Genomic DNA, 15,630 nt, shown 5'->3' with positions numbered 1-15,630 from the left:
AAGTCATCTGAAACCAGATCAAAGCCGTGAGATGAGAGAAGACGGTTTCATCTCACTGCTTTCTCTGGTGCTGCCTTGGGTCCTTCCCTCATTGTGTCCTAACTTCTTTCAAGTATTTATTTATTTTTACTTTTTCAGATTTAAAGATGAGATTTATTCAGATGAAAACAGCAAAACATCTCTAACTTCCTTTAAGTCTAAATTCTGAAGTGTTAATTCAGAGTAGACCGTTTAAAACATTTTTGAAACGTTTACAATATTTAAAAACATACAAACTTTTGTACGTTCTTTACCTTTTTCAGCTTCCCCGCACCAGCTCCAGAGCGAATAGCCTCCAGCATAGCTTCCCTAGCTAGGGCGGGGTCCGTGGAGCTTTTAGCTTTTATTTGAAACACAGAGTTGGGTTTACTCTGAGGCAAGATGGGAGGAGGTGGTGGAGAAGGTGGCGAAGTGAAGCCAGGAGAAGAGCACGTCAGAGGAGGTGGTGATGGAGAAGATCTTACACATTGCCCTTCATCAGAGGTTACCGTCCTGAACTGCTCGAGCTCAGTGGCAGCTTCTGAATTTGTCTACAAACACAGAAGTGGGATAACGTTCACTCTAGGTAGGCAAACACGTCAGCCAGCGACTCTCACAAGTAACCGACACATGCATTCATGGTTACACAACTACATTCTTGTTTTTGAAGGAGCTGTTTGGATGCGGAGTCTGATCTGGCAATGAAACAAACCAGAGGTTTGGCTTCCTGTGAGAGTTCTCTAGAAGTTCTGAATCGGCAAAGGTTAATTATTTATTTGTTCAATGGTGAGGCATGTCTTGTTTTCAGGATGACATAGAAATCAATCACATGAAGGAGCAAAGGAGAAAACATGTTCAGGAACCAGTCACAAGATCTGGTTTCAACAGTCTGACTAATAACGACTTAAATGCAGCTTACAATGACTGTGCTGATGCCTGATAGGTTCTTGTGCTGGTAACTTAAATGTCAACTTTATTCATATCCTTAATACATCTGCAGTGATCTCTAGTAGGAATGAACGCCTTGGAAATCGTACTCTGGGGGAAAAAAAGCTCTGGTGCACCTGCTTGAGGATGTAGAATTCATCCAGAGGAAATAGAAATGTCAGACGGCAGGATCTGGAGTCGTATTCACTGATATTTGGACATCTCTCCTCTGATTAGCTAAGAGCAACACATCTCTACTACTGACTCTGTTCTGCAACATTGGACTTTTACCTCCACAAATAACACAAGGCTGGAGGAGTTCTGCTGTGTGGTGGAGTTGCTAATGCTAATGGTTAGCATCTACTAGCTGAGACGTTCTCTACTGTTTCCTGGATGCTAAACCAACAACAGCCTTCCCCATCGTGAGTCCAGATGGGTGAGTCCATGAATGTTAGTGACAGTGTGACATAGATCTGTCAGGCTTTTCTAATCCTAGAGTTTCACCGAGATAGGTGTAGGAGACTATTTTCGTGTGCAGCCTCAAAAATAATAAGTAAAAAATGGTTTCTCAGTGAACCATAGGAACATAATTGAAATACTCATAAGTACTTTAGAAGAAATCACAAATATTATGAATGTTCGTTATCGGCTTACACTGTCATCAAAATGTAGTATCAGATAATCAGTTTTTACTCTTAATGACTATAACTTTACATCCCATGCACATATTTTACATCAAACTCCACAGCTACTCTTTCTAAATGTCAAAAACATGACAGGTCTGAGGTGTAGTTTTTGAGATTATCAGTTTGTTTTGTACAACTGCCTTAACTAAAAGTGAAGAAATTCTCATATTTAGCAGAAATAATGTTTAAGGTTAAAGTGTGCATGATAGGAGATATGTGATGTTAGTTATCAAAGATTTTTTAGCTTTCTCTTATTTCATGAGGGGAAACAAGGCATTTATTAGTCAGTGGCGGCTCGTACAATGGGGGCGCTAGGGTGCCTCTCCACCAGTCTCACAGGGAGAAGAAAGTAGGAATCACAAAATTAAAAAAACATGAAAATTAAACTAAACATCTATACATCAAACAGACTATAGGAGGACCTTTTGTGACATGAGTATTCATGTTTCTCGCATTGCATCATGGTAGTGTGTGGCAAGAAACAACCCATTTTGCCTATATTTCGGTTGTTTTGCATGTTTGGAGGATTCATCAAAGCAGGTGGATCGTTCTCGCAGTGTGGTTGATAGTTCGGCCCGTAGGGGGCTTGATAAAAAGTTTTATTGGAATTTACTTCATAAACGACTGCGAAATACCAAAGAGATGCTAGGAAAACTCTCTGAAGAAAGCCTGGACTCCTGCAGCAACGTTTATGAGGCTCATTTAGTTCACGGTAAGTCCTTGTGACTACGTATTTGAGAAGATGTTTTTAAAAACATTCATCTTCGTGTATTTTTAAATCCACGGAGTCATGTTGTTTTCATATTTTGATTCAGTCTCAGCAGATCTGTGAAAACATCGGCGAATCGGACCGACGTTTTTAATCATCCCTGAGCTCATACGGGCTTTTAATAACTTTAATTTTCTCTTTAATACAATAGAAAAGAAAATACCCAATGTTTGCATGTAAATTATTCCAAACATTTTGAATATCGATATATCACTGAAAAAATATCACAATATATTGCCATATCGATATTTTCTTTCTCTAACTCTAACCCTAAAAAAATCTCGTTATTCATATGCACCTTCCCATAACAGGTCATGCAAATCTCTGCTGGCATGCTTTTTTCAGCACAAAAGCTTTGCCCCCCCCCCCCCCCCCCCCCCCCCCCCAAAAAAAAGAATTCACCAGCTGCCACTAATATTAGTACTGGTATACATCGATATTGGAAAATAAGAATTAGACTATATCAGACATCAGTAAAAAACAAGCCAACTAGAAACATTTAACACTTTGCCATGGACTTCCCACAGCAAGAATACATACCGCTTAGTACTTGAACACAGTAGCAAAGTGATTTAGTTTAAATTAAAACATTTTTTCACCTTCTTTAGCCTGCTGATGTTCTGGGCTCTTATGGCAGCTAGAAGAGCAGATCTTTCATTTTCCTCATCAACATAAGTCACTTTGTCCTGGTTGCAAGGTCCGGAGGAGATCTAATAATGAATGAAAACACCTGTCATCAGACAAACATAGCAACTTACTCGACCTACTGTTTACCTTCTTCTGTAACAGGGCAAGTGCTCTTACATTTTAAATTTGCACTGAAATTTCAAGCAGTTCATTTTTCTTTTTACCAACTGTTCCGTTCACACCATGCTGCACTCAGCTATGACTGACCTTCTTCAGTCTGTCCCTGCCTCCACCTGTTTGGATCGCCTCCATCAGGCTACTGTGCAGAGAGGTCTCTTTCTCAACAGATCTACAAATGACTGGTCTGAATTTTTTGATGGGTCCAAACACAGTCACAGGCCCAGGCCCGGGAGCCACATAACTGTTTGATACTGGGGTAGAGGACTTCAGGTTATCTTGAGTTGTATCCGTTGTGCCCTGAAAAATACAATCACATATTTGTCACAAAGAATAAATGTTCATAGCGCTAATTAGAAAAATTCCCTCATCACGAGCCCGGGTTTCTACTTACATTTATTTGTTTTTGGGATGTGATCTTAGTGGAGTTCAGTGGTTGGGAGGATGGCTGCTGAGTGCTGCTTTTTGGTGGACTTGAACTTCTGTGTTGAACATGTTTGATATAATCTTTATTGTTGACAATCTCACTTTTTTGGACGGATCCATTGTATTGACTGTGATTATTCTTGGCCATTTCTGTGTACAACACATTGGAACTTTCTTTGAACATAGCACAGCTTTGAACACCATCCTTGTTCAAGTTCACTTCTCCCAAACCTCTCTGACTCGGTGACACACACTTAGAAGGGCTAACAGGCCTCTTGCTACCATGAAAGATGTGTGCAGAGGTATTATTTGACAAAGATGGATGGGAGGATGAGAGTGGAGTCACTTGGACAGTTGGTCCTGATCTCTGGAAGCCAGCACCAGTCTGTGACTTCAATGATTCTGAACACTCAGAGACTTTAGAGATGCTGGTAGGTTTATCAGAGGTGTATTTAGCAATAGCTGAAGCCACATATTGGCTTGATGTTCGCCTAGATGGTTTAAGGAGGTTCAGCTGCTTTTTCAAGTCTGAAGGTGGAAGAGGGGGAAGGACGGGTTTACTTGGCACCTGAACACTGTTGGACACTGAACTCTTGCTCTCCGTCTCAGCCCATGTCTTGTTTGCAGCTGTGATGTCTTTCACATGCTCTTCAGTTTTTCCTTTCACCACCACTTTTGGCTGGACTATCTTCACAGGTTCAGAGAAGGAACTGTGTAGTGTTTGCTCTGTGTTGCTGGTCCTTGATTTGGTTTCTAAGCCACCAGTGCTGTCTTCAGCCTTTTCAATCAGCCCTTTCCTTTGAGTTATGACATTTTCTTGTTTTTCATTAGAACTCCAAAACAATTGAGCTTTCTCACAATGAGGGCCACCCTTGTTACTTTCGGAATCGGATGACCTGCTGACTTTATTGTGAGAGAACCCTGCTGTCACCATATTTCCTTGATCGTCTATCTTTATGGCACCGTTACTCAGGGTGACAGCTGGCTGTGTCAGATGTATGACGGAGGGTTTGGGAGGGACCACTGTGAATGTTTTCAAACCAAAACGCGATGTGACATTGGGAGTGATTTTACCGTGTGAAGAGCTAAAACTGGAGCTGGTTTGGGAGGCTCTCTGTATCTCTTTATTGTTTTCTGCAAGCAGTGATCTCTGAATCCCTGAAGAAAGATTAGTTTCCTGCTGCTGAGATTTCTGACGGGTCATTTTCACATGTTCAGGGTTGATCTCCACTGTCTCACTCTTCTTTTGGATGTCAGGGTCAGACTTCACTACCATAGTATTTTTATCGTCTTTGGCCATATTAGTATCAGCAATGTTCTTCTTTTGCGTCATCTCCTCCTTTTTCCCATCTGTAAGTTGGCTCTCTTGTGACTCAACGCCCTGCTCAGATTTCTTATCATTTTTACCACTTTTTCTACAACTGGCAGCAGCTGTATAAGCATTGTTGTTTTGGTTCTGTGGCACCACATCAGAATCGTGTCTAAAGCCAGCTTCTGTAATGAAGATAGACAAATATAGATAATACATTTGATTAAAACATGCTGATGAGTAACCTTTTCCATAAGATGTGTAAACAAAGATCAATCTTACCTTTGCTACCAGTTGAACTAGTCTTTGTATGCGGTTTCACTTCATACTCATCATTACATTCATAGTCTTCTAGTACCTCATCTATGGCAGTGACTGGCACGTACATGTCCACTAAGGACACGGGTACATCATTACTGTCAGGGGATTCGGTATAGGAGGTATCGCTAGCTGAAACATCTGCATGGTCTAAAAAAGAGGGACATAAGAGAGTGATAGCTGTTTCAGTTGCAAACGTATTACAAACAAAATGTTCTGAATCTAGGAAAGCAAATTAATTTGTATTCTGTTACACAGCCAATAGCCAATAGGCTGCCTTTGTATTCACATTCTAGAGCTTCCAACATATAGGACTGGTCTGCCTCACTGAAGATATTTTAGCTGAGCTGAGTTTTTGAAACCCACCCCCACATTTACCTGCAAGGTCTGCTTCCAAATCAGCCAAAGTCTGATGGAGCTGAGCTGTGAGCTCTGAGTCATCTTCAGAGCCGTTGACTGATTGCTCCTGAGGGTTTGTGTCATGCCTGACAATGGCAAAGAAAATATGCATGAATAAAAAGACTCCCATGGAACAAGACACATTTAGTTTGTTTTAGAATGCAAAACCTAGTTCGTGTGCATTTAAGTGCAATCAATGCAACCAGCTCTGAACAAATGTAAAAACTTTCCTTTTAGTATTCAGTACATTTTCCTGCACTACTCCCAGTCAAATGTAACGGGTGAGTGGAGTTTAGCAGTAGATAGAAGTAAAAACAAGTACTATGCTCTATTTTTATGAAAGCTTCCTGGCTTTGAAACATGCTGCTTTACTAACTTCCTCCACTTTTCTTTAAGGGTTCCAAAGAGCATTCTACTGAATTAGTGTCATATTAGCCATAACAAATTGGAACAAGGCAGCCAAACCAAATAAAATCTGTCTTCTAAGACGCTTGGACCGGTCCTCCTTTTCTCAATGGTTCTGAGAAAATGGGGTTATTGTGCCTTCCTGGAATAGTGAGAAGCCAGGAACAGACCCTAGCTTCATTGGGTTTGTTAGAGCATCAAGCCAAGGTCTTTGGTCTGGGCAAGCTACCAGACTCATTTCACAACAACTTAAAAAAATAAATAAAATAAATGAATAAACAAATAAATAAATAAATAAATAAAATAAAGAGGGGGGGGGGGGTACTTTTTTAAATTTCTAAACAGTTTTTGAATTGGGGTCTAGAACCATGAAAGCCCAGCATAAAAAAGCTGAGTGCCAGAATTGGCCACAAGTTGTGCCGTATGATAGTCAGCTTTTGAGCCGTTACACAGGAAATATAGATGAACTTAGATAAATTGTCCTTAACATGTATATTCAACAGTTTAGAGAATTCTGCTGAGTTAGATCAAACAGCGCATAACCCTAACTCTACTGTTATAGTTTTAAATTACATGAGCGCAATCACCACATTCTGTCTGAAAGGACAATTAGTAAGACCAAGGTTTCATAATACTCTGACAAATAACGCAATGGCTCTTCTCAATACTGATTTGCTGGAAGTTATAATAACTGAAGATAGCGTTCATCTCCTAAAAGGAAGCAGAAACATGCACACTGCTCAAAAACAATAAAGGGAACACTTAAACAAAATGTAACTCCCAAGTCAAGCACACTTCTGTGAAATCAAACCGTTCACTTAGGAAGCAACACCACTCCAGTGGTAGCATGAGACAGGGTCTACAGCCCACACAAGTGGCTCAGGTAGTGCAGCTTAAGACGTTTGGCATTTGCCACTGGCACCCTGCGTTCTTCACAGATGAAAGCAAGTTCACACTGAGCACATGTGACAGACGTGACAGATTCTGGAGACACAGTGGAGAACATTCTGCTGCCTGCAACATCCTCCAGCATGACCGCTTGGGAAGTGGGTCGGGTGGCATTTCTTTGGGGGTCTGCACAGCCCTCCATGCATTCACCAAAGGTAGCATGACTGTCATTAGGTACTGAGACGAGATACTCAGACCCTTTGTGAGACAATATTCTAGTGCGGCTGGCCCTGGGTTCCTCTTCATGCAAGGCCATGCTAGATCTGGTGTGGCTAGAGTGTGTCAGCAGTGCCTGCAAGATGAAGACATTGACGCTATGGACTGGCTCGCCAGTTCCAAAGACCAGAATCCAACTGAGCACATCTGGGACATCATGTCTTGTTCCATCCACCAATGCCACAAATTAGCAATTTTTAAGATAGAATTTAGGGAGACCAAAAAAACTCTGATCAAACGCTACCAAGACACACTCAAGTGTTATCTCCAGATCACAGCAATAAACCGCTGCCACCTAGCAGTTGGGGTTTGATTTGCACCACATCTAAAAATATAGATGCACTATTTATAAGTATTGATATAGTATCATACAAAATGGAACTATTTCAGTGTATAAATACTTTCTTACATCCCTAATTATCATTATAAGCAATGAAACAATTACTTCACTTTTTGACCCTTAGCTTTGCTCCACCCATCCTGTGACTTTCTCTTTACCTTTGTTTTGGTCTCCAGGTGGCACAACCCTCATCACTGTCACTCCAAGTGTCCATTTGTGGTTCCAGGAGTTTCTTTCCTATGTCCTCAGTTCTTCCATCCACTGATAGACTCTCGTCTGGGGAGGCTGGCTGGGTATCAGATGGAGAACTAACAATACCAGAATCTTCACCCTCTGCCATCCCTTCAGATGGTGGGGAGCCCTGGTCAGGAAGGATGCTGCAAACACCACTGCTGTCCAAAGACAGAGTCTCAGCCTCCGGTGCGAAGGGTTGTTGTCTTTGGACACTGGAGGATGAGCTTCTGGAGGAATGCAGCCAAGCTGGGAAAGGAGACAGTATTCATTTCAGAATGGGATGTTCTCAACACATGGACAAATGTTAGTCATGCTTAACAACAAATCAATTCAATTCAAGTTTATTTATATAGTGCCAAATCACGACAAGAGTCGTCTCAAGGCAATTCACAAAATCAAAGACCTTAGGTGTTCGATTTCATGAAAAGAAATAAATCAGTTCAAATCTTTGCTGCATTTTCTTTTTCACACTCACAAGTGATACAAATAGAGCATAGCTAAGGGTAATGTTAAGGAAAACACGTAAAAAGCACAAGATGCAGAGAAACTAAATCTAATAAAAGATGGATTTCTATTTTACCATTTATTCTTCTCACACACACACACACGCGCACACACACACGCACACACACACACACACACACACACACACACACACACACACACACACACACACACACACACACACACACACACACACACACACGCACGCACGCACGCACGCACACACACACACACGCACACACACGCACACCCCAAATATTCCAGCCTTGAGCACAACCACTTTTGGCTTCATGAAATACTTTTTCATGAAGTGTGGATGGACTTACTGTAAACAAACGTGTTTAATCACACTATTAACATACTGTTTTAGGTTTAAAAGAAAGATGGTATTGCCTCACACCCTCTCATCTCAGTACAGTCAAGGGCTGGTCAGTCCTGTGGGTTTAGGGGAACTTATTTTGAGTGTCACTGATCTCACTGAACTCCAGGCCAAGAGGATAAAAATCAATGTAGCGTTTGTTTGGCTTGCTGCAGGCCAGCCAGCACACACGGCCCTGGGAATTCAACAAGAGATGCTTTAAAATGAGTTAAACAGTCCATGTCCTTGTTTTTTTAAGTATCGGGTGTAGGTGAAAGTTTGGATGTGTATCGTGCATCCTGCTGCTTGTGTGTTTGTGCGTATGAGAAGCTTGTCAGATTTGGGTCTCGACCTAATGATGCAGAGGGAACAGTCAGTTCCAGGAGATGTGGTGATGACTCACAGGGCTGTCCTCCCAGCTTCTTCCCAGCATTTACTGGATCATTCCAGTTACAGCCACAATCCGCACATATCCACACACACACACAGACGCAATGAGTTGCATGTACACACGTGCACACAAACTGTTATGCACTCCTGCATGCTTACACTCAAGCAAACGTGCAAAGATCTCAAACTTTCAAGTCAGAAAAATACTTAAGCACATGTTTTTGTTCTAAATGAACAAAATGTGTTTTCACACCAAAACAGCGATTACAATCAAATGCTTTTAGTCAACCTTCATCTATGAAAATATGTGCACATACCTAAATAAAAATACAAAAATCCTTGTCCAGTTTTCAGTTGTTTAATTGTAAAGGCAAACATTGGTAAATTATGTGCTCCATATGTCAAATAAATCCAAATATGCATGTGACATAAAACTGATTTGGTTTAAATGTAATGAACCTAAAACTAAATATTTGCATGTAAAAAAAATTAAAACAGTAAAGTTTTGCTTCACTTCCAAACATTCGGGGACGCCCTTGTCAGCCCAGGACCAGTCGGGTTTTAAAGCTGCAATGGCAAATTTGGAAACCAAATGATCTTAAAACACTTATTTCAAGCCTCTTAACAATGTTCTAACATAATATAGCTATGAATATATTGAGGAGATTAAATAAAAAGTGGTTCTCTCCCATTTGTCTAAAAACCTCTGCCAATAACCCGTTTCCTACAGAAAGCAACAACTGAACATCTGGTTGTCGGTCTCACTAAACTGTCACACATCCACAGTCCCCTGGGGCCTCCATTCATTACGCACGCACATATTTAGCTGCGTCAATTTTGACAAGAAATTTTAGTTTAGTTAAAGTCTTAGCCTTTTGACTAAAAGTCTAATTAACTTAAGTCTTATTTTAGTCGACTAAAATGCTTATCAGGCCATTGCTCCTCCCCCTGAAGCTAGTCTCAGACCCGAAATCCGCCTCTTCTGGAAGTAGGTCACTAACACCCAATCCGAGTTGCAGGAATACAGCAGATGATTTCATGCTGCAGCTGCTTCTGCCTTGATGTCACAGATGACTGTGTATTTTCCCTGGAAATAGGGGGCAGTACATACCTAAACCGTAGCAAGCAAGCAGTTTTGTGTTCGAGTAAGACCTTAACGATGGATGGCCATTAGGGTCAAAAATCCCTTGGTGTGCGGTTTTCAAATGAGTACTTTGTCAGATTGTTCAACCTCCAGCAAAATGACAAGCACGTCAGAGTTTCATCACTGGCACTGAGCGAAAAGGTAAACGTGTAATACAACAACGTTTTTGTACGACTAAAGTTCTGTAACGGCTTGCTGCAAATCAGTAAATGCGTTTTGTCCTCACGGGCTCATGTGGCAGGAAACATGGCGTCTAATATGATGTCAGCCAGAGACTTAGACCTGCTCCCATGTATTTTGGACACGATTTATATGGTTATGTCAAAAAGCCATCCATTTTTTTTTCTAAACTGGGCATCATTTATTTCATTTTAACAACATTTCAATGGATATTACCAGAGATGAATTAACTACACAGTTTAAACCAGAGCGAATATTCTGACAAATTCGACTTCCAGTCTCAGTAGTAACTTATTTCCCCTTTTTAAAGCTACACTTGCCTTTATTAAGTTTTCAACCCTTTATTGGTAAACTGTTTAAAATGTTTGGACTAACCTTTGTATTTAGGATTTTTTTTTCTACTTTCTTTGTTTATTTAGCCAGTGTGAGTCCATGTCAGGTGAGCATAATAAATCAAATAAAATGCTGCTTGGAAGCGACCAAATTTTAGAGACAAAATATTTTGCAGAAAGTAATCAATAAAACTAAAATATAAAAAAAGTCTAATCTGCTTTAGCTGGCTTAATACATGACTGCCAACACCAGGAGTCAAACAAGCATAAGGACATGGCAAAACAAAATGAAAGGCAGGCACTTTAACCACTGGACTACCACGGCCAACACAACAGTAGACTCGCCTGAGATGCTGTTGTAGATGTGTTCTGTTGGAGTGGACGTGGGCGGAGCTTAACAGAAACAGATCATTTCATTTCCGGGTACAAATCAGGCTGACAAATATAACTCATATTTAAAGCCCAGATCACACTGCGATTTCTGTCCGTCTTAGCCAAATCCCTCGTTGGCATGAGCTGGGTCATGAGCTGACACTAAAAGGAAGTGTTAGAAATGCTAGCAGCATTCAAAAACATGAGGCACCAACGCAATTTCAATAAAAAAATTTTTTACAGAAATAAAGCAAAACTTATATGAAAAATAAAAACTTTAGAAAAAGGCTGTAATTGTGTTATTAAGTATATAAGCCATTATCTGATAAAAGTAACACTTTTTGCATAGATCATGCTATCGCCAAAAACGGCATCCATTCAGGTTTCAAGTTTCTTAACCAAGCAGCTACACAGAGAGACAAACATTCACTGCCCTCCAATCGATATGCAGCTATCACACAGATTTGCGTATCACATAGCCTACTTTGTCTTACTGTCCTGACCACATTCTGTGAGTCCACTTACAGAACTACTTAGCTCAGATCTCCTGCACCAGCAACCAAAAGATAAAATAAAATGTAAAACAAGCTTATAATGGATTATAAAAATGAAACCAAAATGCTCTTTTAATTTCAGTCAAAAAGAAATGAAGCAAGATTGTCTTAAAACATTTCAGGTTTAAGGAAATTAAAACTAAGGAATTACAAATAAACAGGGATACTAAATCAAAAGAAAAAGATGTGAAAAGAAGAAAGTCCAGTATAAATAAGACGGACTAGAAACTGTGTAAGATTTGATAAAATAGGAATGTTGTTGGGATGGAGAAAGGCAGGAGCCAGAGAAAAACCTCAGGAGCGTTTGGTACGCAGACGCACTGGTCCACAGCAGTACACTACAAGGGAGGGTGTGGGGAAAGGAGAAAAGACAACAACAGATGAGGGAATTTGAGATGAACAACTTGTAAATCAATCACTTGCAAAAATGAAGAAAAAAAAACATGCAAAACTAAAGATAGAAAATCTATTTGGTCATCTGGTACCATATTGCAAAGAACATAAACAGTAACAAATGATGGCTTTGTGCAGTCTTAAGTATCATTCATAATATACTGAGAGGTGTTTATATGCAACCCATAAGGCTCTCCAGTTGATTGGTTTTGACCTCAGCTCTGACCTCTTAGACCCTGAGGAGAAAGTGAGGCTTTGACATTGACATTCACAGATAAGAAGCTACTTGACCTCATAAAAACCTGGTATCAGCTCAACTCATCTGTTCAATGAAGGAATTAATGAAATTCTCCAAGGACAAACGTCCGTGTATATGCACAAGGTAGCTATTCTGATTCTGAATAGTTACAAATAGTCAAGGGAGCAGTTTGAAGAAAAAAGCTGAAAAAGAGTAATCTGCTCAAGTAGAAAGCTACACTGAGGTTCACCTCCCTTCACTTCCATGGGATCACGTGGATTTACAATGTTTACAGGTTCAAATAAAGGGGAGGAAAAAAAACAGACAAGTTAGAGGGTTAAGGTTGGTTTATGCTTGACGCGTCCACGAGGTCTGCACGGCTCCGCGCGGAAAAGTTGCGTCATTTTAACAACCACGCCCCTCCACCGCGCCTCCGCACGGCCCAGAATTTCCGCAACGCGCACCTCGGAAAATTTCTAACCACGCGGACGGACGGACACGGAAAAACATGGCGGACCGGCAAGAACTAGTACGGCAGAGGTTCGTAAATACAGACATTTGTATGATTCAGCTCTCAGAGATCACCGTGATCAACATGTTGTTAATAATTCTTGGAGAGAAAAAGCTCGCACTGTCGGAAAAGACGAGGACACTGTTAAAAATGCTGAAATGCCATGTTGTAAACAGTCATTTCTACTTCTACTATGGTGTAGTGTTGGATGCATGCCATAGAGCTCCATGCTGCCCCGTTCAGTTTGGGAGAATATTGGCTCACTGCAGAGACGAGCCGCACGAACCATAAACACTGCGAGTTGTGAAGCGCGTTCCATCCGCGAGCCGCATCACCGCGCGGAAAGTGAATGTGTCAAGCATAAACCAAGCTTAAGACATGCTGCGTTAAATACCTGAGCAGTAAATGTCTGGTTTCGATTGTTTTGGCTGATAAAGGCTTGCCCGTGAATGGTAAATTATTACACCCAATAGATGGATTAGGTGGGCAGCTTCACTCGGATTATTCATCTTATCTGATTGCGGAAACAAGACTGGTCTGGATTGCTAAAACTGTACTTAGGAGTTTTTATGGTGTTTTAAAGGTTTTATGTATGTCTGTTTTTATTGCTGTGTTTTTGCTGATGTACAGCTTTGTTTGTCCTTTTGGGCATGTGAAAGCCCTTTAAAACTACAGTTTATTTGATTTTGATTTAAAATGGTAAATGCCCTGCATTTGTATAGCACCTTCTTAGGACTCTACAACCCCCTCAAGGCACTTCACAAGGCACAATCAGTCATCCACCTATTCACAAACACATTCACACGCTAGTAGGGATGAGCAATGTAGCCACGGCTGCCCTGGGGCGCACCAACAGAGACGAGGCCTGCCATACACTGGTGCCATCAGTCCCTCCGGCCACCACCAGTTTGTGTTCTTTCTTAAGATATTTAGTATTATTCTTGAGTACATTGTATTTGTTCATCTTATATTTTCTGATAATGATATTTCAATTGTGGGAAAAATGTCAAAGTTAGTTTATCAAACCAGTATAAGGTCATCCGAGCGGTTTATTGATTTTGGCTCATGTTCTGTAAATGTAAATCAGAGCGTTTGCAGACTATTTGCTGTCTGGAATAATATGGGAGTTGTATGCATATATAAATACATTTTTCAACATCTGTACAAAAGCATTTGAAACGACTGCTTTATTAACACTTATTTATAACCAATTTCACCAAAGTAAGAATACGTTTTGACGTTTCAAACCACGTGGCACTACATATTATACTAGTATTGTTTTAATTAACTGTATTTGTGTTGAAAGCATTATCGGAATATTTGCTTTATGCATTTCATTTCCAGCTGTTGACAGAGCCATCTGATTACCACCCCCCTACGAAACCGATAAGGATCTGAAATTTTCCCTGTAGCCAACTTTCCATCAATATACTTGATTTTAATCTAGTTTTAGAGAACACTGTACCCGTTATCTTATTGCTGCACTGCCAAATAAACATAGTTGCTTTTATAAGCCAGACCACTGTTATAAATGTTAAAAGTGAAACTCTTAGCCTTATTCAAGGGGAATTTCATACCTAATCTTAACCCATTCATCCATCCATTTTCAGCTGCTTATCCTGGGTCAAGTCATGGGGGCTGTAGCCTAAGCAGGGAGGCCCAGACTTTCCTTTGCCCAGCCACTTGGGCCAGCTCCTCTAGGGGAATCCTTAAGTGTTCCCTGGCCAGCCGTGAGACAGTCTCTCCAACGTGTGCTGGGTCTTCCTTCAGGTCTTCTCCCAGTTGGACATGCCTGGAAAACCTCACCAGGGAGGCGTTCAGGAGGCATCCCAACAAAATGCCCAAGCCACCTCAACTGCCTCCTTTCGATGTGAAGGAGCAGCAGGTCTACTTCAAGTCCCTCCCAGATGACCGAGCTTCTCACCCTATCTCTAAGGGAGAGTCCAGCCACCCTGCGGAGAAAACTCATTTCAGCCGCTTCTATCCGCAATCTATCTATATCTTGATATTTCATTTTTATATGGAACATCACATCTTATTAATCATTTAATATATATGTAGTCAATCAACGCTACACCAACATGGACCCTAAAACAATAGTCACATGGAACTGCAAGCCAGTTTAATCCAAGGTGTTGCAGCCTTCATGCTAAATTATTCTCGTTGGGGAGTCAGACCAGGTGTTTCAACAGAATATTTTTTGTGGTGAAGAACCATCCTTTTTCAAAGCCAAAACTATTATTTGTTTTAACCTGCAAAGCTGCATCAGAAACAAAACGACCCACCAGCATCCGCCAGTCATCCTGGGGAGTTTCACTTGATCAGTCGTGCGTATTCCAAGGGAACCTACGCCCTCTGGATACATCAGAAGTCCAATCATTAACTTTGTCAAGACGGCTTCGCTTGCTGGCCGGCTCTCCCGAGAACTACCACCACACTGGTAACGTAAACTCTTCACACTGACATTGGAGGGGTTATAATTAATATTATAACTAATTTAACATAAATAAATTCAGTGAGATAATTTTATGAACCCATAATTCACATAATTTTCCAAGACACTTAATTAGACTTTTAATCACATTTTGGATTATCTTTCATTAAAATTGGACTATTGTCTCAGTGATATTACCTTAAAAAATCATTTATAATCATTCATCCCGTATGATCATGAGTCCTAGAAATATTGTAATAAATGGATTAGTAGAAACTATATATTTGCCGCTGTGTCAAATTATTGAGTGTTGGTTCCCTGGCATACCCAGATTACCTATTTTCATCATCAATTGAATATTAAAGGTTCAATAATATTGATAATCCATATTTTTATGGAATATCACATTTGATTGTATCCC

The 15,630-nt window shown here is 40.6% G+C and overlaps 1 protein-coding gene across 7 annotated transcripts in view; it reads right to left on the bottom strand.

Moving 5' to 3' along the window:
• Window positions 1-15,630, bottom strand: part of cobl (cordon-bleu WH2 repeat protein) — a 91,521-nt gene that overhangs the window by 1,673 nt on the left and 74,218 nt on the right. For all 7 annotated transcript variants that reach the window (XM_070550804.1, XM_070550807.1, XM_070550806.1 and 4 more), the window contains 7 exons: window positions 7,724-8,045; window positions 5,636-5,742; window positions 5,222-5,407; window positions 3,599-5,124; window positions 3,295-3,504; window positions 3,000-3,110; window positions 294-569 (listed from right to left, as the gene is read on the bottom strand). In XM_070550804.1, coding sequence (XP_070406905.1) covers window positions 294-569; window positions 3,000-3,110; window positions 3,295-3,504; window positions 3,599-5,124; window positions 5,222-5,407; window positions 5,636-5,742; window positions 7,724-8,045 — 2,738 coding nt within the window. The remainder of the gene's footprint in view (window positions 1-293; window positions 570-2,999; window positions 3,111-3,294; window positions 3,505-3,598; window positions 5,125-5,221; window positions 5,408-5,635; window positions 5,743-7,723; window positions 8,046-15,630) is intronic.

This window comes from Nothobranchius furzeri, chromosome 5 (genome assembly GCF_043380555.1).
Source record: "Nothobranchius furzeri strain GRZ-AD chromosome 5, NfurGRZ-RIMD1, whole genome shotgun sequence".
Lineage (NCBI taxonomy): Eukaryota > Metazoa > Chordata > Actinopteri > Cyprinodontiformes > Nothobranchiidae > Nothobranchius > Nothobranchius furzeri.
The sequence above is the reverse complement of the archived record's forward strand: the minus strand, read 5'-3'. Positions and strand labels throughout refer to the sequence as shown.